Source organism: Camellia sinensis, chromosome 2, assembly GCF_055761805.1.
Source record: "Camellia sinensis isolate YWXY chromosome 2, ASM5576180v1, whole genome shotgun sequence".
NCBI lineage: Eukaryota > Viridiplantae > Streptophyta > Magnoliopsida > Ericales > Theaceae > Camellia > Camellia sinensis.
This window is the reverse complement of record NC_138962.1, coordinates 120,217,940-120,243,531: the sequence shown is the minus strand read 5'-3', so window position 1 is coordinate 120,243,531 and position 25,592 is coordinate 120,217,940. Positions and strand designations below refer to the sequence as shown.

At 30.8% G+C, this 25,592-nt stretch overlaps 1 protein-coding gene and 1 long non-coding RNA gene across 2 annotated transcripts; both read left to right on the top strand.

The window, feature by feature from the left end:
- The first annotated feature begins 3,234 nt into the window (after positions 1-3,234).
- On the top strand, positions 3,235-11,954 carry LOC114277377 (putative disease resistance protein At1g50180). The gene is made up of 3 exons (XM_028247953.2): positions 3,235-5,155; positions 9,144-11,065; positions 11,667-11,954. Exons 1-2 carry the CDS (start codon positions 4,123-4,125, stop codon positions 11,018-11,020), a joined length of 2,910 nt encoding a protein of 969 aa, XP_028103754.2. The 5' UTR covers positions 3,235-4,122; the 3' UTR covers positions 11,021-11,065; positions 11,667-11,954.
- A 1,393-nt stretch (positions 11,955-13,347) lies between these two features.
- Positions 13,348-20,729, top strand: LOC114305270 (uncharacterized). The gene is made up of 3 exons (XR_014361578.1): positions 13,348-13,957; positions 14,355-14,467; positions 20,410-20,729. It is a non-coding gene; the product is annotated as an uncharacterized LOC114305270 (long non-coding RNA).
- The last annotated feature ends 4,863 nt before the right edge of the window (positions 20,730-25,592 follow it).

Sequence of the window (25,592 nt, the reverse complement as noted above, 5' to 3'; positions counted from 1 at the left end):
CCATAATTCTTTTATGATAAATTATGGTGAATCATAATTCAAAAATATTATGATTATAAAGTTATGATAATTTATGGTATAAATTACTTTTGTTATGAGTGATTGTGGTGTTGTTATGACTGCTAGTGAGTGGCCTTTGTCGTAACATCTAATGGTGTATGTTATGACATTGTCACTTTCACTTATAATCTTTGTTTATGGTTATATTATTTTCATTATGTGGCAACCACACAAAGAGTGTACATTATGCGTCTTTTTAATAGGTACACATTATAGACTTCCTATTATATTATTGTGTTTGGATGTTGTAGAAAACTAAATTAAATAATTAACTAAAACAACAAAAATGGTTGTAAATAAGACACAGTGGTTTTAGATACACAACATTTTTTGGGGTTTGTTAACTTAATGTTATTAAGACAATTCCGTTTTATGTATTATTCTTAAAAAAAAAATTTGATTCTTCATCCCAAATACAACCTAACGTGTTTATTATGCTAACAGAGATGGTGGTGGGTACAACGATGATGGTAGTTCTCTCCATCATATTACATTTCTTTTCTGCTTTTTAATTAATTTTTTTTATTGAATAATTATTACTTTAATTAATATATATATATATATATATATATATAATGCAGATATACATACGTTCAAAAACAAATAATTAAATAGAGGAAATTTAAATTAATCTTTTGCTGAAAATAATAAATAAGAAAGGATACACATCTTTTTATTTTTTGACGATTTTGATCGCCAAACAAAGTTGAATTATAAAGTAGACCCATAAGTAATCAAGAATATATTTATAATTTATCTTTTGGAAACTGCTGGAAAATAAACTTCATTACGTAGGATCAATGACTCCTCACAACTCAAAAGACCATAAAATATTCTCAAAAACAAACACTGATTGCGAAAGAAGAGATGCAGCAAAACCCAAAAGATACAACTGTGTATGGCTTCGGTAATTGATTCATCCCCAAATACAACCTAACATATTTATTACGGACAAAGATGGTGGTGGGTAGTTCTTTTTCCATCAGGTTAAATGTCTCATATGCTCTTTAATTAATTTTTTAATTGAATGATTATTACGTTAACAGCAATAGTAGGTATAATGAAAATTTTTTCATGAAAATAATCATGAAAGTTTTGTGACTTTTGGATTACACTTAGAATAAAGCACCATACAATAATTAAGGTAATCCAAGAATCATAATTTTTATGATTTCTAACTTTTCTCTTACCTTAATTAATTAATATAATAAAAAATGTGCATGCTTTCAAAAGCAAGTAATAAAATAGAGGGAACTTAAATTAATCTTGTGTTGAAAATAATAAACAAGAAAATAAGAAAACCAAGAAGAGACGCAGAGACGTGGGTGAGCACTGGGAGTGCTCAGCTCAGCAATACAAGTCACTTGTTGATTTGATACAGTGATTTTCAAGATTTTTTATGATGAGTTATATACTTCCACTAGATTATATGATGAGTTAGGTGATCAGTTTATTTGTGGCCAATCATTTGAATCATTTAAATTATTCAATGCTATTTTAGTTAACTCATTTGTATATAATATATATATATATATATATATTAACAAGTTGCTGATCAAAATATATATTGGCCTCGTTTGGTGTAACTGTTAAAATAGCTTATAAATTATATCTTAACAGATTATAGATTATGATTTTAATCAGAAGTTGTTAATCTGTTTGGTGTAGCTGTTGGGTTATAGATTTAAGTTGCTAAGTAGTGTTTGTTAAATAAGCTGTGAAATAGTTTTTTCAATTAATTTTTATTTTTTGTTTGTCTACATTTCTCATAAAAAATAATAATAATAATTTATAGTCCATTTGAGTCTTTTTCTATTTTTAAAAAAATAAAAAATAAAAAAATTTAAGAGTATAACCATAAATTAACATGTCTACAGCAGAATCTGATAATCAGAAGCAAGGGGTGAGCAGCTTCTCAGAATCAGTTTTTTTGAGTTAAAATAAGCTGTTAGAATCAGAAGTTGTTTGAAATAAGTTTAACCAAACAGTCCAAAATAACTTTTTCAAAGTTAAAAGCCATAAATCAACTCTGAAAAACTGAAACAAACACTCCGATTAACAAGTTGCAGCCCAAGTTGTCCTTCATTATTGTTTCTTTGGTAATGATAGTATGTGCTGTAAACAACTAGCAACCAACCAAGATTGTCTTTTGCTTTTCTTTATTTTTATATTGACAATAGAATATGGCTCTCAAAATGAACGAAAAAGCCTTCACGCGAGGGGACAAAATTGACCCTTTCACCACCTAATAAATTTTATGGTTTTTCTTTTATATTTCTTTTATGAAAAATTATGATAAATCATAATTTAAAAATATTATGATTATAAAGTTATGGTAATTTATGGTAAAAGCTGCCTTTGTTATGAGTGATTGTGGTGTTGTTATGGCTGCTAGTGGCCTTTGTCATAATATCTAATGGTATATGTTATGACATTATCACTTGTAATGTTTCTTTGTGGTGATATTATTTTAAATAATGTAATCTGTTAGATAATCGGTTCAACTAAATATTTTTTTATTATGTGGTAACCACACAAGGGGTGTACATTACGTGCCTTTTTAATAGGTGTACATTATAGCCTTCTTATTTTATTGCTGCGTTTGGATATTGTAGAAAATTAAATTAAATTAATTAACTAAAACAACAAAAATGGTTGTAAATAAGACAGTGGTTTTAGACTGACAACATTTTTTTTGGTTTGTTAACCTTGTTGAGACAATTCTGTTTTATGTATTATTCTTGAAAAAAAAAAATTAAATGATTCTTCATCCCCAAATACAACCTAACGTGTTTGTTATGCTAACATAGATGGTGATGGGTTCAACGATGATGGTAGTTTTCTCCATCATATTACGTGTCTCTTATACTTTTTAATTAATTTTTTCATTGAATAATTATTACTTTAATTAATATATATATATATATATATATATATATAATACAGATCTACATACGTTCAAAAACAAATAATTAAATAAAGGGAATTTAAATTAATCTTTGGCTGAAAATAATAAATAAGAAAGGATACACACAACATCTTTTTATCTTTTTGAAGATTTTGATCGCCAAACAAAATAGAATTATAAAGTAGACCCATATGTGTTTGTCAATTTTAATACTTCTGATTGATATTTAAACTCATTAAATTGGATCAGAATTGTTTTCTGAAGTTGTTTCTTAAATGGGTTGGATTTGGAAATGTTTCTTGCTGCACGTCCTAGCCTGATTATTACTATATAAGGAAATTTTAATATATGCATCTTTGAAAAGGGTGTATCATATGTATTTATGATTTTTTTTTTATTTAGTTATAACAAATTTTTTTTTTTAGTTATGATATTATTTTAGTTATGACTTATGAGATTTTTAGTTATATCTAATGTTATATTTAGTTATAACATTTTTTCTCTTTTTTTAGTTATAACTCAAAAAGTATGAAGTTATATTATTTTTTTTTAGTTATAAGGTGCATATGGTACACACCCTCTGATGGGGTGTACCATAGTGTCTCCTTAATATATATTATGTACATACATACATATTAATATGTGTATATATATAATTTACTAAATTTAATTTTTTTTTAAATAAATGGATATACTTAAAATGAAAAATATATTTATTTAAGTTAATATTTAAGATGTATAAATATTAATATTTTATACTAACTCAATAACAATTTTTTTTTTTTTATAAGTTTTATAATATTTATCATTATTTAATATATGATTATGTTGGGCGAGTTCGAGGTTGTACCAGTAAGATTTTAAGGCTAGCTTGGGAGAGATTTGTAGGTTCAAATCGGGCCGGGTCAGACTTGGATTAGGGGAATTTTATTTTATATTTCCTAACTTTAGGTGTAGCCAAAAACCCAGACTATAGATAGGCTTTGAGGCCATTATTCATACCACTAGTGTGGTAGCTGGTCTCTTTGCTATAAAAATTACTTTTCTGGTTAGGCATGGAGGAGCTAGCTACTATCAAAGCTCTGTTGTTGCTTTCTTTCGTTATTTTTTGTTCCTTGTTGAATTAGTGAAAGAAGAAGAAGACTTCGGTGAGTATGGCAGAAACTATAGCGGGGCCTTTCGTATCCTTTGTGGTAAAAAGGCTGGGAGAGGTGCTTATCCAAGAAGCGAATTTCTTGCGTGGGGTTAGCGTTCAAGTTGAGGAAATGCAAATGGAGTTGAATCGAATGCAATGCTTTTTGAAAGATGCAGCTGCAAAGCAAGAGGGAGACAAGAAAGTCCACAACTGGGTTGCCGAGATCAGAGAAGCTGCTTATGATGCTGACGATGTAATTGACAAGTTCATTATCAAAGTTGCATTCAAAAGAGAAACAGGTACAGGTATCCTCAATGTCCTCATGAGATATTCTTGTGTCTTCAAGAATAGTACATCCATCCATAAGGTCGGGGTGGAGATCAAGTCTATTAAAACCAAGATCGCTAGCATCAGGACAAGTTTAGAGACTTATGGTGTAAGTGCAATACGTGAAGGAGAAAGTTCAAGTTCTGAGAAGCAACGACTGTTAAGGCAGTCTTATCCTCATATCGTGGAGAAGGATATTGTTGGCTTAGATGATGACTTAAAAACAATAGCGGAACATCTGGTGAAGGAAGAGAGACAGTGTCGAGTTGTTTCCATTTGGGGGATGGGCGGTCTTGGCAAGACTACCCTTGCTAAGAAAGTTTACAATCAAAGTGATGTCAGGCGTCATTTTGATTCTTTTGCTTGGACTTTTATATCTCAACAATGCAATATTAGAGAAGTTTTAGAAGATATTCTAATCGGGCTTACCTCTCCGTCCCTCGATGAGAGGAAAAAAATCAAAATAATGAATCATGGTGAGCTAGTTGCAGAACTTTTTCAATTCCAAAGTCAAAAGAAATGTTTGGTGGTTATCGATGACATTTGGAAGGCTCAAGATTGGGAAATTTTGAGTCCGGCCTTCCCGAATAAAAAAGATAAAGGTAGCAAAATACTGCTAACTACTCGCATAGAAGAAGTGGCTTCGTACGCTGATCAACAGCATAATCTGAGGCATTTAACTGAAGATGAGAGTTGGAAACTGTTTGAAGAGAAAGCATCTGCAGGTAATTAGTAACATCATCTACCTTACACGGTAAAAGTAATGCTCAAATTTTCAATTTTCAAATTGAGAGTGTTATATATCACCTAAATATTTTATTAAAATTTTATGAGTTCTACCTATTTTAAAAGTCTCCTATATAAGTTATGACATTTTGTTATTTTGATAATTTTGTGAATTTCAACCATTGGTTATAAATAAAAGAACCACAATAGATCATGATTGCACATTATTGCATAATAAATCATAACTAAGTCATAATTAACATGTAATAATCATATATCACTTGCGGCCGGACCTAGGGGTGGTGTGTTGCCTTCAAAGCACAGCAGCCTGCTGTGCCCCTTTGTGGGAGGTCGTCTCGAGTATTTTTCGATAATCTAAACCATCATATTGTAGAGTTCGTCAAGAATATTATTCAAATGAAAAATCAAGTTAATCGAATATTCGTAACCCTATGATTAGGTTTTAATTATTTTTAAAAATTTATGAAAGTTATTTTAACCGTTAGTTTTTATAAAAACAAATGTGCTTTGTTATAGGGCTGCAGATATCCAATCAACTTGATTTTTTTTCATGGATGATTTACTTGACGAACCCTATAATATGAACGGTTCAGATTATCAAAAAATACTTGGAACGACACTCCATAAGGAAGTACCCAAATCCCTTGCCGCATAACCTAAAATTGTTTTTGTCATGAGCAACATAACAATAAGTGAAATTAAATACTAATTAATAACATAACAAGTTATAACCAAATAACCAATCACTACAAAAAATAGACATATGAGACGCCAATTTTTTTTGGGAGTACTGGTAAAATGGACACGGATGCCTGTGGTACAGTAATGGTGTTGTGCTACGAAAACGATACCGGTTGTTTTGTTTTGTTTTTAATTTTTTTTTATGACATAGTTAAAAGAGGGTTTTGTGCATGCACATTTCCAAACTTTTGAACTTCTTGTTGCTCTTATTTCTTAATTTATATTTAATCATACATGTATTTTATATTTTTAATTGAATAGTATTAGAACAACACCAATACAATGTATAAGAAAATTAATTTAAAACGAATGAGATTTACATCAATGATAAATCTATATATTTTGCCCATTTTATATTTGGCTATTTTTTCACTTTGACCCTTAAGTTTATATTTAATTTTTTACTTTGACCTTTTTCTACTTTGGCTCCTTTTATATTCAGAATTTTTTTCCCATCAATGATAAATCTACATGGTAAATTATACTTTGTCCCTTTTATGTTTGGCAATTTTTTTACTTTGACCATTTTTATTTTATTTATTTTTTTTACTTTGGCCATTTTTTTATGGGTGAACCACCAATAAATCCTAAAATGTGCTCTTATGAACAGTTTATTTCTCCTTTCTTTTTCTTTTTTTTCTTCTAATAAACCCAAAAGTCTCATTAAAATAGAAATTACACATAAGGGTAGTCACTTACATGTTTGAGTTTAATTTTTTAGAGATAAAAGTAAATTTCTCGAAATATAAAATTACACATTTGGGTAATCTGCACCATAGACGTTTTGGATTTTCTCTCATTCTGGAACAAATATGAACAAAAATATATCACTCCAATAGCGTAACACTCTAATGTAACATACTAAAAAATTTCTTAGTATACTTTTATCAAATGTAACAATGTAATACTCTAAAAAAAACTCCTAGTATATTTTTTACAAATGTAACACTCCAATGTAAAAAATAAATAAATAAATAATAAATAAAAAATCTTAATGTATTTTTTTTAAATGTGACACTTCAATCAATGTAATCCAAAACGTAACATTCCAATGTAACACACACAAAAACGCTAAAAAGAACTTCTTAGTGTACTTTTCTCAAACGTAACACTCAACGTTTGAAATTAAACATTTACCCAAAACTTATTAAGGAATTTTTGTACTCCCTTTGAAATGATTTGAAGAATCTCACATCTTTTTAGAATGATTTGAAGAATCGCACATCATTTTTTTGGAGTGTTACATTAGAGTGTTGTTTGAGCAAAGTACATTAAGTAATTTTTTTGTATGTTATATTGGAGTGTTACACTAAGGAATTTTTTTGGAGTGTTACTTTTGAGTGTCAATTGGAGTGTTACAGTTTAAAATTATACATTTGCGAAGTTTTGTGCTCCTTTTGAAATGTTTGAAAAATCTCATATCTTTTTGAAATATTTGAAAAATCCCATATTTCAAATCATTTTTATATTAGTTTTGAAATGTTTGAAGAATCTCACATTTTAAGTCATTCCAAATAAAAAGATTTTCATATAAAAATTCATCTCAAATTTGATTCTCATAGATTGTATATCTTACCTTTCTAGCATAAAAGAAAGAAAATAAAAAAAAAAGAAAAAAAAAGAAACATAATAGAAATAAGGGTATAACCGTAAATCTAATTTCTAAATAATATATAAATTTACCTTTCCACAATCAATGTAACTAATTGGTCTATAAGAAAATCATTGGGACTAAATAGATCACCATTCCTCAATATGAGATTAATAGGTAAATTTTCCACTTTTTTACCTTGTCTCCTTTTATATTCAATTTTTTTTTTTCCCTTTTTTTCTTGTATTGAAAATTAGGGTCATGTTAATGACAATTTAACAAATTTTTAAAAAGAAAAAATGTGTTAAAAAATGAGAATCTCATTACAATTTTTAAACATACTAAAATATTTTTATATATTTTAATTAATACACTTTTACACATTTTAATATATTTTTTACAAGTCTATTTATATTTACAAAAATATTATGCACCAAAAAGCAGTATTCAAAATTTAAATATTTCAGAAATTTTCTTTAAAGAGGAGTAAAATTAAATTTTGAATATAAAAAAAAATGACCAAAGTAGAAAAAAATAAAATAAAATCAAGGTAAAAAAATGACCAAACATAAAAAGGGCAAAGTGTAATTTACCAAGGGCAAAGTATAATATACCGTGTAAATTTATGGGTAAATTACACTTTTCCACTTTGGACTTCAAAATTTATTTTTTTCCATTTTGGTCTTTCATGTTTCAAGTTTTTTTCACTTTATTCCTAATGCTGTATTTGGTTGGGGGATTTGAGAAATGATTTAGAAAGAGAAAAAAAAAAGTATATGAAATATAGGTATATTTTATTTATATTTCACATACCTTTTCATTTTTCTTTTCCAAATCTCTTCCCAAATTTTCTAACCAAACACAGCGTTAGGAGTAAAGTGGGAAAAACTAATGCAATTAATTTATCCAATTAATTCAATTAATTCAATTAATTTGGTTCAACAAAGTTGTTTTCTAACTTAGCTATGAGAACTCTTATTCAAAACAAACCAAAAAAAATTTTCTGCAACTTTACCCTTTTAAATACTATTTTCAAGTAAAAGCATATTATTTCAAGGTAGATAAAATCATGTTTAAGTATTTATTTCATTGCCTACTAAAACTATAAGAAGGAAAATGAGGAAATTTATTGAATGTAGGACTTCATTAGGCACAATTCTCAAAAGTTTTATTTTTTAATTGTAAGAAAAGTTACACGATTTTTGTAGTGAAAGTATGAATATTTGTGATATGCTATGTCACTTTGTGAAAAAGTTACAAATTATAGTGTGCACCTCAAGTTACTAATGGCAAAGTTATACCTTATTGTGAGAAAAAATTAAATTTTTTATGATCAGCAAAAGGTCACACATCAGAAAAATTATGTCATTTTATGGTGAAAATTATGAATTCTTACATTGTTGTTATAAGGTACATACAATATGCACACGATTTTAAGAAAAAACATAAGTCAATGACACAGTGCAAAAAATTGGAAGTGACTAATTTTAGGTTGAAGACTAAATTGTACCGCCCTATATTATCTTATTCTCATGGCTCATTGTACATATGATAATCATAGGTACTTCCCAATCCTTAAATTTACAATCTTAATGATAGATGACTTATTTTGTTTTTGTCATTTAATTTTGCAGAATTTGAATTGAGCACTAAAATGATGGAGTTAGGGAAGGAAATGGTGAAGCAATGTGGGGGTCTACCGTTGGCCATTGTGGTATTAGCAGGACTTCTAGCAAACAAACACAAGATGGAGGAGTGGGAGATGGTGAGTAGAAACATCAGTTATTACTTAAACAAGAAGGGTCAAGGCAGCCATGGAGGAGTTCCAGTATCAGACATTTTAGCTTTAAGTTACCAAGACTTGCCGTACCATCTCAAGGCATGCTTTCTGTATTTGAGCCATCTTCCTGAAGATCGTGATATACCTGCAAAAAAATTAGTTCAAATGTGGATGGCTGAAGGCATTGTGTCATCATCGGTAAAAGAGACAATGTTGGATGTTGGAATGAGTTATTTAATTGAGCTAGCACAGAGATGTATGGTTCAAGTCCAATTAACAAGATTCAGTAGAAGGATTAAACTTTGTCGCCTCCACGATCTCATGCGGGACTTATGCTTGTTGAAAGCTCAAGAGGAGAATTTTCTCAAGGTTGTTCGCGTTGAAGCCTTTGATAACCAACAGCTCAAGTGGGAGAACTCTGCCTCTTCATCTTCGTTGTCACCATTGACTACAACTCGTAGGCTTGCTGTGTACTATTCGGGTGATCATGAAGCGAACAGTGTAAGGCAAGAATATATTAATCTCCGCGAACTAACTAATCATCAGCATTTGCGATCATGCCATTTTTACTTCTTTGGAAACGATTTGGAAACTTTTGGTTGGAAACAGATAAAATCACTTCTCAAGTGCTTCAAGTTGCTAAGAATTTTAGATGTCGAAGGAATGAAAATCGAAGGAGAGTACGGGATGTTGCCGAGAGACATAGGAAACCTGTTTCACTTAAGATATTTAAATATAAACAATTCTTGTATTCGAAGTGTGCCTTCTTCTATAGGCAACTTGAGATTCCTCCAAACCCTAGATCTAAGGACATATGCAAATCTAGAAATACCCAATGTCCTGTGGAGGTTGGAACAATTGAGACATCTATATCTTCCTCTTGAAATCAAGTTGACTGGTACAAGTAAGTTACGATTGGATGGTTTGAGCAAATTGGAGACACTAGAAGCCTTTGATACGAAGTTTTGTGATGTCAGATACTTTCCCAAATTGACAAATCTTCGAAAAGTTGAAATTGGTTGGGTATCCCCCGAAGACTTGGCGGTGATCCTTAAATCTCCAATCCTCCTCAATAATTCAAACAGCCTTCTTCTACCATCTTCATCCATCAAGATTAATGGAGATTTCCGAACAGAAGAAGAACAAAGCCTTTTAAGGCAACTTTTAGGATGCCACAATCTTCGCAAATTTAATTTATGGGGATCCCTGAAGGTGGTTAATAAATTGCCAGACCAATTCCATCCAAATCTCACCAACTTATTGTTGGGGAATACCAAACTAGAGGAAGACCCAATGCCAACATTAGAGAAGTTGCCCAACTTAAGGAGTCTCTCCTTATACGATGCCTACATTGGAAAGGAGATGGTTTGTTCTTCTGCACCACTAACAACAACAACGCCATCCAGCAGCAGTGGTGGAGGACGAGGAGGAGGACAAGGGGGCTATGGCGGCTGTGACGGTGGAGGTTTTCCAAAACTCATATCTTTAGAGCTCTGGAATTTTGAAAACTTGGAGGATTGGAGGGTGGAACAAGGAGCCATGCCCTGTCTCTTCCGTTTAAAAATTAGCGGGTGCCAAAAATTGAAGGCGATTCCGGATGGATTGACGTTCATTACCACCCTCCAAGAATTGGATGTTGGATTCGCATCTGGTGCACTCAATGACAGGGTTCGAGAAGGAGGAGAGGACTTCTACAAAGTTAAGCACGTGCCTTCCGTCATATTAGTATAAGAATTGACGATTGATCTTTCTCGAATCTTCATACATTTACATCAGGTTGGTTGGTCCCATGTTTAGTTTCTTGGGGAATCTTTTTTTAAGGTTTCTAATTTTAAAATTTTGAGTTAATTACTTTAAAATCTTATTTACAAATATTATGGTAGCTTAGGTTCTATCTAAGATTTTTTAAACCAATAAATCATATTTAGTAAAACTCATAATATTATCAAATTTTTCCAATTTTTTAAACTAAGAACATTGTCAATTTTGCATAATAATATTTTAATTGTTTCACTAACTGATGAAAAAAAAAAACAGAGCATGAGATTAAACTTTTTTGCCCTTTTACTTATTGATTTGATTCAACTATCCAATAAAACCAAGAACATTATTAGTTTTTTTCATTTTTAAAGTTTTTTTTTTTTTTTCAATTTTGCACATCAAGGTCCCATCATCATGCTCTTTTGTAGACACAAAATTTTCAATTTTGCACAAAAAATAATTCAATTCTTTTAAAATTTTCAACATCAGCAAGAATAATTCAGTTCTTTTAAAATTATTTTTTAGGCACTGATTTTAACAAAAAATAATTCAGTTCTTTTGAACATTATTTTTTTTCTTTTGTTATTGAATAATTTTTTCTTGCTTATATTTGTAGATTGATGAAGCTTGGAGTTTGGATGAGTGGATGTTGCATATGTAGCAGCTGTTGCAATTTACTGTGGATTTCTTGGACTGTTTAATTGTATAATTTAGATGATTGGCTGGATTCTCTTGGACTTAATTTGGATGAGTGTGTACTGTTAATTTCTTTTTATTCATGTTGGACTTAATTTGGATGGTTATTTGTATGTTTGATTTCTTTTTAAATTTCTTGTTACTCTCTGGTGATTGTTTGTCTTTTGAATTAAGGAGATTTATTTGAAGAATAGGGTTGAAGGTTGAATGAGCTTTCGTTTTTTTGTGGAATTAAGTTGAATGAGTTTGTTTGTTTTAATGGGATTGGATTAAGTTATATGAGTTAGGTTTTTGTGAATCACAGTTTGGTTGTTTTTTTTTTTTTCCCCCTCTAAACTGCTTTGCTCCAACCCGTACATGCCCCTAATAACCGATAGACACTGCATATTGAGTTGTGGGGTAAGTTTTAGAAGGTATCCCAACAAAAAAGGCACTCAAACTCATGCCCCTCCAATCTTTTATATGATTTGGTAGACAGAGCCACATGATCTCTTTGATGAACTATGTATGTCAGCAAGATTTTCCCAACAAAACCATCTAAATGATGTCTGTACACCCAACATAGACCACAATTTCATGGGAATATCCTTTATACCATTTATTTGTTCTATGTATGCTTTCTCTCATGTATTAGCGGTTTAACCGACAAAGGTCATTAACATTTTCTTTTGTCAAATTTTTCCGTTGCCAAGAAGATTTTTGAGATCCTTTCGTGCCCCTCCAAAGAAAATCATGGGTATCCGGCTGCCTAGCATCTTTCAAGCCAAGGCCATCTTCTGCTGATCCTTTTTTGGTTCCAATATAAAAAAAATAAATAAATAAATAAAAAAGGAAAGAAAGAAAGAAAGAATTTGAAGAAATGCCAACCAAGCTGAAGAAGGTCTGATCATTGATGATTGGTAGTATGAAAATTTGTGCGAAGCAGAATAGACACATTCATTTGTCTCACTCACATTGAAATGGATGTTGAAAGTTGAAAGGCCACAAAGACATGTAAATAATTGCAAACAATTTTGTAAAGCAGATTCTCCAGTCCCATGTGAAATTTGCTCTGGTCTTTCATTTATACTGGAAATAAGAATTGCTCTCTGACAAACCCATGATATGATTGCTTTTTAGTTATAATAAAGCTTTTTTTTTTTTTTTGGTAGGACAGAATATTGTGGAAGAATTGATATGTAGCTGCAATAAAACATTGCGACTTTGGTGATTGAGCTCATAGACCAGTACAAGACACAATAAAGAATATGCAAACTGTTCGTTGATGTAATACTTTTTCCACCCAAAACAAATTTTAAAAGAAATATGTTCATACAGTTTTCCATATATGCCAGTTGCTATATGATTTTGAATAGATGGAAGAAATGATTTTGAATTTTTTTTTACAACACAAATGTAACAGTCTATGCTTGCGAAGAATTTATAAAATGAATTATTCGAATGGCACTAATAATGGGCCACATGGGTCCAATTTGACTGTCCCACCTCACATTTGTGGACCAGAGTAGGTGGACTTTTCTCCTTCGGCTGCATTGGCCAAAAGCCTACTCAAAACACCCAAACTTCAATTCTCTGTCTCATTTCTTCTTAGGATGTGTGGATGCACAGCAGCGGCTGCTCTGCGGCAAAATGGGTCTATTTCGGAGTTCATTTTTATAATTCAAACAGTTCACATTTTAGAATATATCAAGTAAAATATGTCTACAAAAAATTAAGTTAATCGGATATCGTTTACTCATTCATCCACACACATTTGTATCAACAAAAATATATAATAATTGTGATTTAAAGTATTAAAATGAATACAAATATGAGTGGATGAATAGCTAAACGATATCCGATAATCTTGTTTTTTGCAAGCATGTTCTAATTGATGTATTCTAAAATATGAACAATTCAGATTATGGACCCCAAAATGGGCCCATTGTGCCGCATAGCAGCATCCTCACTTCCTTCTTTTTCTTAAACCTCTGTTCTCAAACTAGGAACGGGTTTACTCTCTTTCTATCTCTTCACCTTATTCACACCAAACTCATATTCAGAAAACTCACCCTCAAACTCTGACCAACAACTTCTTTAATTGCATTAATCCAACAAACCCATTACCCTTTAATGCATCCATCTCAGATTTTCGTCTAAAAGGCTGTTTTTCTCTCACCTCCAAACCTTCGCTTTCATACACATCAATGGGGGTTTCTATGGTTGAATTTGGTAAGCTGTTGCATTCTCATATTATCAAATCAGATTGGTCATCTAGCTTTTTCTTTTTGTGGGGAGTGATCTAACTGATTTGTATGCAAAATTGTTCCTTATCAATGATGCAACATAAGTGTTCGATGAAATTCCTGTATGATAAATTGTGGGTTTAGTTTATCAAATAACACATACCAGGCAAGTGGTTGAAGAGTTAAAAAACAACGAGTTGGTTTTTGTACCCCATGAAAGGCACACAATTGGTTTTTGTGATAGAGAGAAATTGATTTATATATATATATATATATTTATTTATTTATTTCCTCGCCAAATAACTCAATTCAAACAAAGTGTAAGTTGTTGGCCACACTACTAGACAAAACAACTAGTTACTAACTAGGCCACTGTTATGCAGGACCAAAGAATTCTCACAAACTCAAAAAAGCATAAAATATTCTCAAAAACAAACACTGCTGGGGAAGGAAGAGACGCAGCAAAACCCACAAGGGACAGCTGTGCATGGCTTTGGTAATTTACTCTATTATTAGTTCTCTGACATTAGTATTCTAGAACTATTAATCTCTTTTGAGTTTTTTATTTTGCATCTTTCCCACCCACCCACCCACTATGTCAACCTTGCAAACAGTAAAAATTTGTGGGTTGGCCACCATGTGGCCGGACTGTAACCACGTCGTCCATAAATGCCGAACTAGGTTCAGCCACAAGTCCATATCCTTAATACCACTGTGATTATAATAGCAAGTACAACAGTGAAAGAAGAAGAAGAAGAAGAAGAAGAAGGCTAGGCAGGTCTTTAGTATGGTGGGATTTAGACTAGAGAGGGAAAGGGAAGAGGGATGTTGTTCTGCGGACTTCAATGCTTTTGGTGCATGTGGCCATTTTTTAAAAGAAGCGACTAGATTGTACAAAGAAATGTTGATGGGAAATGAATGTGACAATGGTATCAGGGAATTGTGGGAGCTGATGAAAAGAACAAAAAAAAAAAAAAAAAAGTTTGGAGAAAGATGGTAGGTGTAGGTTGTAGGTTTGTTTTTTTCACTCGCATAAATCACCCGACTCAAACTCGCAAATTTTATTATCGGGTTGGAATTTGGAAAGCATACAATGGCGTAAGGTCATGGGTAGGTCACAAGTTGAATAGAAGGGGGCAGCCTGCCACTGGCTGAAACACAAAAAAAAAAAATAAAATAAAATAATTTTTTTGGCCAATCAGGGAAGACCCCAGCACCCCCACTGGGGGTTCTAAGTCATTTTTCTAATATTTATACAAAAAGAATATTCAGAATGATGTGTTGATGATATTTGTGAAATTGCAAAAGACAACAATGAATATTTTGATTGAAAATAAAGGGATTACACGATGTCAACTAATTCTGTATGAGAATTCTATACAAACCTTCTATTTGCTTATTAAAAAGATATGAATAATTTGATTGACATTAACATTTTTATTAAAAGTCTTATTTAAAATTATAAATCATTAATGTGATTAATTGTAAAAATATATATATATATATATATATCAAATAATGTTTAAATATAAAAACTTTAATAAATGCAATCTGGTCACATTTTATCAAAGTCAAATTACACAAAGCAGGCAAAGTGGTTCCAAAAAAAACAAAAAAAGATGAGCTGGTTTTCTCAGCACGTGAAAGGCATACAATTGGTTTTTGAGCTAGATGGTCAACGCTGCAACTAGACAAAACAAACAGCCAACCAGGCAAATGTCAACCCAGGAACAAAGACTTCTCACTAACTCAATAAATAGATTATAAAATATTCTCAAAAACAAGCACCACTGGGGAAGAAATGCAGCAAAACCCATAACATACAGCTGTGTATGGCCTGTGGAATTTATTCTGTGATTAGTTCCCTCACATTCGATCATAGACTATACACATTTTGGGTTGTCAACACATGTGGGCGGACTGTAACCTCGTTGTCCAAAAATGCCGAACTAGTTTTAGGCCACAATTCCATATCCATAATACCATTTAGTGTATTTGATTTTAATTTTTTGGATTCAATTTTTTAAAAATTAAGTTTTTTTTTTTATTTTTTTAATTTTTAGTGAATAGTTTTAAAATTTTAAATATTTTTTTTTTAACTTTTTTAGATGCACCTTACTTAAATATATTTAAAAAATAACATATTTATAAAAAAATATATATTTAAAAAATTAATAAATATACAAGAATACAAAAAATGTATTGAATTCTTGCATTTGTTTTGTATTTTTGATATTTAGTGAATTTTTTAAAAATGTTTTTCACAAATATTATATTTTTTTTAAGTGTATTTATGTTGTGTATCTAAAAATTTAAAAAATTGCTTAGAATATTTAAAAAAATTCAGTGAAAATAAAAAAACACAAAAAATAAAAAAAAAAATTAATTTTCTAAAAAATGAATTCTGAAAATCCAAACTAAACAAGCTGCAATTATACTAAGTATGCGCCAGTAAAAAAAAAAATTACACTTTTGGTGACTATGGCAGAATCTATAGCTCTACCTTTTGTAACCTTTGTGGTGAAAAGTCTGGTTGGGTTCCTGTGTACCAGTTGTTTAACGTTGTTCTCCCCATTTTCCTCTCTCAAAATTTTTGCTGGTCTCAAGAAGTTAACTACCTGTACAAGACACAATAAAAAAATATGCAAAAAGTGTTCATGGATGCAATACTTTTGCAGTCAAAACAAATTAAAAAAAAAAAAAAATGTTCATGCAATTTTCCTCCACATGGCTGTTGTTGACACAAATAATTAATTTTACTCCAACGTTTATGTGGCATCCTTTTTGGGTGTAGTAGGATAGAGGTCGCAAGTTGAATTGGAGGGCAAGTCTATGCATTTACTGGCCTGTTCTGCTTAAAAATGTGCCTGTATGAATTAGTAATGCACTAATAATTTTGTGAGTAACACTTGCAGATGTGGTAAAAGGAAGAGAGGTGATACAACAGATGGGAGCAAGGTTTTAAAAAGCGGCCGTAAACATTACGTAACGCCATTACGTAACGGTTGTGGTAGTTATCGCTACTGTTTACGGCCGCTTTTGCAGTGTGATTAAGATTCACAGGTCTGTAGCGGCTGCTATAGCGGTTGTAACGGTGTCGTAACGGCTTGTTACACACCGTTACATAATAGTTCCGAATTGCTTCTTTCGAAAAAACACACAAAAAAAAAAAAAGTTGAAAATAGGGGAAGAGAGATAGAGAGAGAAGAGGGAGAACATGTTATTGATTTGTTGAAGCTGTAAGACCTATGCTATTCTATTCGGCTACTATCACTCAACCATTTTGTTTGTGTGCGTCTATCTATATATTGTTTGAAAATAATAATGATAATAATAATAAGTGTGGTCATTATCTATTTGATTTGATTAAAATATATATATATATATATATATATATTTAGGCTTTTATTTATTCTCTTACTTTGTCATTGTTTATCTTATATATAATAGTTAGTGATTGATTTTTTGTATAATATAAAGTCATTAATTATGAAAATAAAATGTAAAAAACTCAATTTATAGTGATTTAAAAATCTGAAATATATTGGATCAAACTTAAAAATTTATAAAAATTGATCAATATTTATTTTAAAACCCAATAAATATGATCATAGAAAAAAAATGTACGTATCGGTAAGTTTTTTTCAAATTGTGCGAAAAATTAAAAAATTCACGATTCCAGTTACCGCAACCGTTACGCTACGGCCTTTACACCCCACAACCGCAACCGCGCCACCGCCACTGTTACGGCGACTGCAACCGCTTTTCAGAACCTTGGATAGGAGTAATTGGATAGTGTGGGCGTTGATTTTCAACCACACAACCAATCAGGGAACTTAGTAAGAGAGCACCGGCTGGATAGATTGAGCCAACTACCTGCCAACAAGAAGATGAGAAGACTATGGTGGTTCGTCCATCTTGGAGGCACTCCCACGATCAAGTCAGTAATCTTATCTCTCGTAGATATCGCTCAAGTATCCAATTCACAAGAAAGAACCTACCTTCGACTCATGAGAGTACCTCACTTTTATAACCAGTACCTAGTCCCCTAGAAGTCTCACTTCGTAAGACTCAACCTCAATGCTCATCTTGGGTCTCAGATAGATAAAGATAAACTCCTTAAGAGCCTTATCCTTATCCAGACTGAGAGCCTCATCTGATCTAGAACTCGTCCCTCATCCGAATATCTCGGGATTCCGACATTACCGCAGAACATCTCGGCAATGTCGTGGTCACCTCGACAAACATGACTCATTCACGTGACACCTTAGCCGACATATTGGAGCTATCTCAGCCAAGTGGCGTCATTTTGCAAAATACTTCCCCAAATATAGACACTAATAACCTCATTAAAAGTCTTACTTAAAGTACAAAATGCCAAATATGAACATCTATATAATAAGACACAATAGATTTTGAAAATGTATAAAATGTATGAGAGATACATTTGGTATTAACGGTACAGATCTTTCCAAATAAAAATAAACGGCTGAGATGAATTTTTTTCCCGCCCGTCTCTCTGTCTCCACTTTTTCATCTCTGTCCAAATCCATCCTCTTTCATGCACTCTTCTCTCTTTCTATCTCTCATCTTTGCCTCTCCTCTCATGACGACACTGCCACTCACCGACTACCGACCACCTCTCCTCACCTCTTGTTGTCCTTTCTTCTCTCGACCACCGACCCTTTTTTCTCACCCTCCTCCTTCGCTGACGCCCTATCCCGTCGCCGCCGACAACGAAGCTGTTCTTCATAAGGTAAAAAGCCCCAATAATAGATTTGAAAAAAGTTAGAAGATTGTTAACTGCTAAATTACAAAAAGTAAGAAAGTTAATAAATTTATTCTAACAAGTTGAATTTGTTAAATTACAGACCCTAGCTTTTTGTAATTACAACAAGTTAAATTACAGAAAGTTAGAAAGTTAGAAAGTTAGATGGTTGTTAACTGCTAAATTAACGAAGAAAGAAAGTTAGAAGGTTGTTGCAGGAAAGTTAGAAGAAACACCATATGTTGTTAACTGCTAAATTACAGAGAGAAGGTTGAGAAGCATTTGATTCCATGTGAGAAAAATATGAAACTTAGAGGAAATGGGTTATATTGGCATTCTGGAATTATTTGAGTAAAAATTCAGGTTGTCCTCCAAAATTATAACTCATATACCCTTAGTTAGTTTCCTTTTATTTAATTTGTTCTTTATTACTTTCTAATTTTTCCTTGATACATTAAATTCATTTATAGAGTTCCAAAAATGCATTACTTTTTGAGTTAAAAGTAAGTATAATATACTTCTCTTCCAGGTTTAAAGCTAAGTGATTAGATAAGACTGAGGGTTTGCTTAAAATACCTATAGAATGAAATCTAAATGTAGACCAAGACTAAGATTAGGTTAATTTCCAAACATGTTATTCCAAGTTTGGTCTTACAATGCTCAATTTTGGGTCTAAAGTGCTTCTCTAATAGTTATATCTAATACCTGAGATTGCATAAAACTTTCTTCATAAGGTAAAAACATAGATTTGAAATAAAAAGCCCCAATTTAGATTCAGTTTAAATGGGTTTCATTTTTTAAATGGGTGTTTATTTCAGTTTGATTTTTGACATGGTTTTGATTTATGAAATGTTTGATTCTTTTATGGGAATTGGGTGCCAATTCACGAAATGGGTCCTAAATATTTTTAAGTTTCATAAATACTGATTCTTTTTGTGTTTTTCTATTCTTTCGTTCTTTTTTTCTTTATTTGGAAGTGGGGATTGGTAAGCTATGATAAAAAATAAATATAGTTTCAGCATTGCCTATTACTTTTTTAAGACCCTGTAAACAATTGTCCCCTTACTGTATGTTGTTCATTTGTTGTTTTATCTATTGAATTTTTTTGCATCAGTTTAGTCTTATAGTTTATTTAGTTTAAATCAAAATTTTGTTTTTGTTGTGGCAAGGGGGTTGGCTGCTGCCCATGAGCTAACCAAATGGATTCAAAAGGGGGTTGATTTGATATTTTGCTTATGGTCATATATTGCTTAACAAATATTCCAAATTTATTTAAGGTTGGAAGCAAAATGAATCTGAATGGGTGTAGGTGAAGATTGAAGAAGATGACAAAGTGTTACATACACAAAACTGATGGGACTAAACTGATATAATAAATGGGTTTAGAGTTCCAAGAAGAAAGAGTTGAAAAAAATAAAACCCAAGAAAAATATGGATTGATTTTTGTAAATTAATGTTTTTATGAGTCATTACTTTGTATCTGTATTGACAATGTGTTGTGTTTGTTGGTAGTGTTTCCATTGGGTAACCTATTATTATTGTGCAACAATGTTTGTGTTTAGTTTGAATTGGATGGTCTATGAAAAACCTTTTATTAGTGTGACAATGCATGTATTTGTTTTGAATTGATTAGTCTCCTTTAATTTTCATATCTTTTCTGTATTTTACAGGTGGATGAAGACTAGAAGCAAATTGTAATATCGGCTCCCTTTTTATAGGTCTACATTATTTTAAGTTTTTTTCTTATCTCTCTAAAAATTTTGTATTTATTGTTGTGGGAGTTAAAATATTGCTAGAGATGTCTAAACTAAACGTGCACTTTGTGCATACTTTGTCTAAAATATTGAAAGAGTGGCAATCTCGAGTGAGCAACAAATTGTGCATACTTTGTTCAATTTGTTTGAAAATATATGATAATGTCTGGAAGCACATTTCTCTTTCATCTTTATCCTAAATAGCATTCTAAGTGGCACAGTTGTCTTAGTAGTTTAAGTGAATTTTAATGTGTACTATTTGGGTGTTGTTTTTATATATTTTTGAAGGGTGACACTTTTGCTAAGTAAATTTTAAATTTTCTACTTTTTTTTTCCAAGAAAATATGTGATATTCCTAAATACTTCTATCTAGACTTTATGTTCTTAAGTAATTTTTTAAAATATTTCATGTTCCTAAAGTAATTTTTCTTTTTTAATCTTCTTCCTTATTCATGCTAAATACTCAACCATTGTTGGTTGGATATGCTCATTTTCTTTGGAAAAATTCACATTGATTGAAGTTTGTAATTTTTTGTTTACCAGTGTCAGCACTTTTAAATTGAGGCATGAGTTGTAGTTATACAGGTAAATTCATTATTTAATTATTAAGTTTCGTTGGAGGGTTTATTTAATATGATTTGAATTAGGACCACAAAATGATTGCTGCTGTCCTGTAGCTATATTTAATTTTACAGTTTAGATTGACGGCAGTTAATTTGTGTATTGTGTCTATTCTATATGTGGCTTGATGGATTTAGTGTTAATACATTAAAAATTCATTGTGTGATTTTTGTACAAGTGTAACATTTGAATATGTATTCTGCAATTTTATTGGAATTCATTGTGTGATTTGACTTAGATTATCATTGTGGGTGTTCTTTGTTATCTTGCTGCCATATTTGAAAGTGGAGTTTGGTTTCACATTTTGCTTATGAGTGGATTTGAATAGTTTGAGCTATTTCATTGTTTTATTTATTTATTTATTTATTTATTTTTTTTGCAGCTGCTCTTCTCAGGGAAGAGGTTGCAGTCCACCTGATGAATTTAGATTTAGTTTTGGAACTAAAATTTGACAATATTATATGTTATGTTATGTGATGTTGTGTGTTTGTGTATTTGCCAGGAATCTGTTATGTTATGTGATGTATGTGAGTGTGTGTCTTTGACAGTATGTGATGGCTTTGATGGCTTCTACTTGGAATCAATTTTTTATTTTATTTTATTTTATTTATTTATTTATTTTGGGGTGTGGCAATGGGTTGGCTGCTTCCCATGAGCAAATTAAATGGATTCAAAAGGTTGGTTTCATATTTTGCTTATGGGTGGATTTCAATAGTTCGAGCTATTAGATTGTTTTATTTATTTATTTTGCAGCTGCTGTTCTTAGCATTTCAATGCACCATGTTATCCCATTAAAGGTATCCTAATTCTTTAATAGGATGCTTGGCTTCCATTGGGAATTAAATTGTTTAATCTGTTTTTAGTTTACGATTTTTTTTTTAAATTTAATATTGTTATTTGTAAGTTACTGAAATAAATTTACTCATTTCTAATATTGTTAAATTTACTCATTTCTTATAGTAGGTTTGTTTATGTAGTGTTAATTAAAAAAAATTTCCCCTTCTATTTCTTTATGGATAACTGAAAAAGGAGTGCAGAGAAGTTGGGCATAATTGTTTGTGTTTCTTTATGGTTTTGATTTCATTTATATAAATATGAAATAGGTTACTATGAGATGACATAAGTCTTTTTCAATGAAATGAGTTTCTATGAATGGGTGACTTCTATTTGTTTTTCTGCTCTAAGATGAGATAGATCTTTTTTTATGAATGGATCTTTCATGTTCAAAATTGTCACTCAGTATGGAAGGTTGAAACAGTGATTGTGCTTAATTGTTATTTACTACCTTCAGCTTGGCTTGCTTCTTCATATGTTCATAGAAATGATTTTTCATGCTTTTTGGCACTCACATTTGTGGATTGAAATGTCACATTTGTTTGGTTACTAATTGATAGTTGTAAAGAGCATGCATTTGTCTATTCTCTCTCGAATTGGCCCTTCTATAAAAACATGTATATTCAAATTGGTGAATCAAACAGTGGGACTTGGATCTTATTTTTAATAACAAACAATGGGCAATTTTTAAGGGGTTAATTTTGGACAATGGAGCTTGCTTGCTTATATTTTCTATTCTTCCTTTTGTTTCAGGTACATATGCCTTGGCTTGAAGGAGTGTTTGATTAGCTCATAAAAAGTTGTTGTGACTTTGTTTCCCGCAATGGTTGATTAGGTAATTGGTTTGCCTTCCATTGATGGATTTGTCAATAATTTGTTGCTTATCTATTGTTCAACTTGGCTTCATTTTACATGTTGTGAAAATTAAGAATCTTAAATTTTTATTAGATAGGCTTCATTTACATGTTGGCTATCTTTTGGATTATTAGCTAGGTTCAAAACCAAGAAGGGCGAGTACTTATTTTTTTATGGTGATAATTTGGGTCTTCTATTTTAATTTTTGAATTTCATACAATTTTGATGATAATCATTGTGATAATTTTTACTATAATTTTGAAAATTAGCATTGTTTAGAATGCCTTTATGTTTGATTTTGCTTTGTTTTGATTAGACTTAAAAAATTCAGGTTATTCAATGAATGGAAGTGTTGTGTGGGTCTATTAGTAAATGTTTCAAGAAATGGAGAGCAATGGCACATCGGCCCATTAAACAAGTGAGCCTTTTTTTTTCCTTCACAATTTTATATTTTTGTTTGGGGAACTAGAAGTTTATTTATTGAGTTTCTTTTTATTGTAATTTTTGGGGGTTGAAGTGAAATTTAGATCTAGTTGATTCAATAGAATAACTTTGCCTATTACTTTATCCACACCCTATAACTCTACCAGTGCTTATAATCAATTAAAATTTTCATTTTAAAATTTAAACACTGTAGGCACAATTGTATATTCATTTTAAAATAGATGTGACAAAGAAATATGATTATAATAAATTAAAATTTTGATTGAATGGGTTAGAGTCAATTTTTTTTCTTCTTCCTTTACCCCTGTGACTGTTAACTTAATATATTTTAGTTTTGTTGGGTAAAAATCATCTGTTATTTTGTACAAGAGCTGAGCCTGTTCTTTCCTTTCTTTATTTCTTTCTTCTTCTTCTTCTTCTTGTCTCATTTTTTATTTTACTTTCAGAGTGAGGATTGTAAGTTGTGATTAAAAAAAAGGATAAATTACAAACACACCGCTTGAGATTTACTTAAATTACAAATTACCCTCTGTGGTTCTAAAAATTATATTATGTCCCCTAAGGTTTCTAATTTCATAACATATAGGTCCTTTTATTAGTAAATCATCAAGTTAATTAACAGTTTTTAATAATGTTAAAATTTTATTTCAATTAATAATTTAAATACTTTTATTATTGTATAGGGGAACAGTTCAAAATTTCACTTTTTCAATTATTTTTGTTAAATAAAAATTCTGACAGGGAGGTATTTGTAATTTTCCAAACCAAAGGGGACAATTCATATTTTAAGCAAACCTAAAGGGTGTATTTGTAATTTATACAAAAAAATTATACTTTCAGCTTTGCTAGTTATTTTGTAAGACTCTATAAACAATGCTGAGATTGGCTCAATGAGGTCTAGAAAGAATTTGTAAAAGAAAAATAATAAAGAGGTCTAGATTAACAAATGCCAGTTTTAAGTTAATTGGTTGTTTCTTTTTTTCTTCAAATATTTGGTTTTGGAACTAAATTAATTCAGTAGACCATCTATGTTATTAATTAGTCATCCCGGAGTAATGAGTGATGGCATAAACTTTATGCTTGAAGTAGTTTAAACATAATTTATACTTTTAATTGTATGATTATGCATAATGGTACCTCATAAGTGAAGAAGAAGGTGGTTTCATTTTCAATCCTTAAAGTTCGTGAAGTGCTCTCTTAAATGTTGTGGGCAAATTCTTGGTGATTGATTTGGAGTATACAACATGTTATCAATCACCTAGAAAGTGAAAAGTATGTAATCCCTTTTTATTTTTCTTTTTCTTTTAGTAAGCAGGTCAATTGATTGGTTTGAGGTGAATGTGGTGTTGGGTATGAGGTGAGGAAAAGCCGTAAATTTCATGTAATGATTTTTTGAAATGGTTTAGATTTTAGAAACCCATCGTCATGCAATGATTTTTTAAAATGGGTTAGATTTAAATGTGTTTATGAATGGTTTTGATTCCAAAAATATTAAAATGATAAATGAACCAATACAATTATTAAAATGGGTTTCTGAATGGGTTTCTAAAATCAATTTTCATGTATTGATTTTCGGAAACTTATCTTTATTTTGTTTAATTTAGTTCCCCTATGTAACTATTTTGTTTATATCATTTGGAGTATTAATTATGTGTTTCTCATTCTTCTTTTAACTGTTCCGTTTCTCTACTTAATTATGTTTAACTTAGTTTCATTCTCTCTCTTTCGTTTTTCAGTTGTCGTAAGTATCTTTTATACGTATTTGGTTGTAATCTTTGTTTAAAAAAATAGTACACTTAATTTTATTTAATGAACCTTGGGTTTAATTTTAGTTAGATTTGCCCATTAACATTGATTTCAAGTTTGATTCTTTTTTTGTTGCCTACTAATTGTCATACATCATGCTTCAACTAGAAAATGAGTTATGCATTATCACAGGGATGGAAACTCAAAGGAGTATGATCATCCAAAAATGGGTACTTCACACAAGGTAAGCTTTAATTGTTTAAAATTTTAATTTTGTTTGGTTTTACAGCCTTAAAAAATTCTTCTTCCTTATAATAAGACTCTCTTAGTCTTAATAAAGAAAATTATTCGCTCTGCTTACAAAATTTGAGTTTAATTCTATTTGGAGGTTTGTATGATTTATCGGCATTCTTAATTGATCTATCTATACTATTATTTGCTTTTCTATTCATTTGTTTACTTTAGTAATGCATACATATGTCTATTCTCACTTCGCCATTAAATGACATAATTCAATTGACCATAATAGTTATGTTCAATTTTTCTTAATTCATAGCTATTGATTTTCCTATTTCTCATATGTATTTTTGATGCGATTT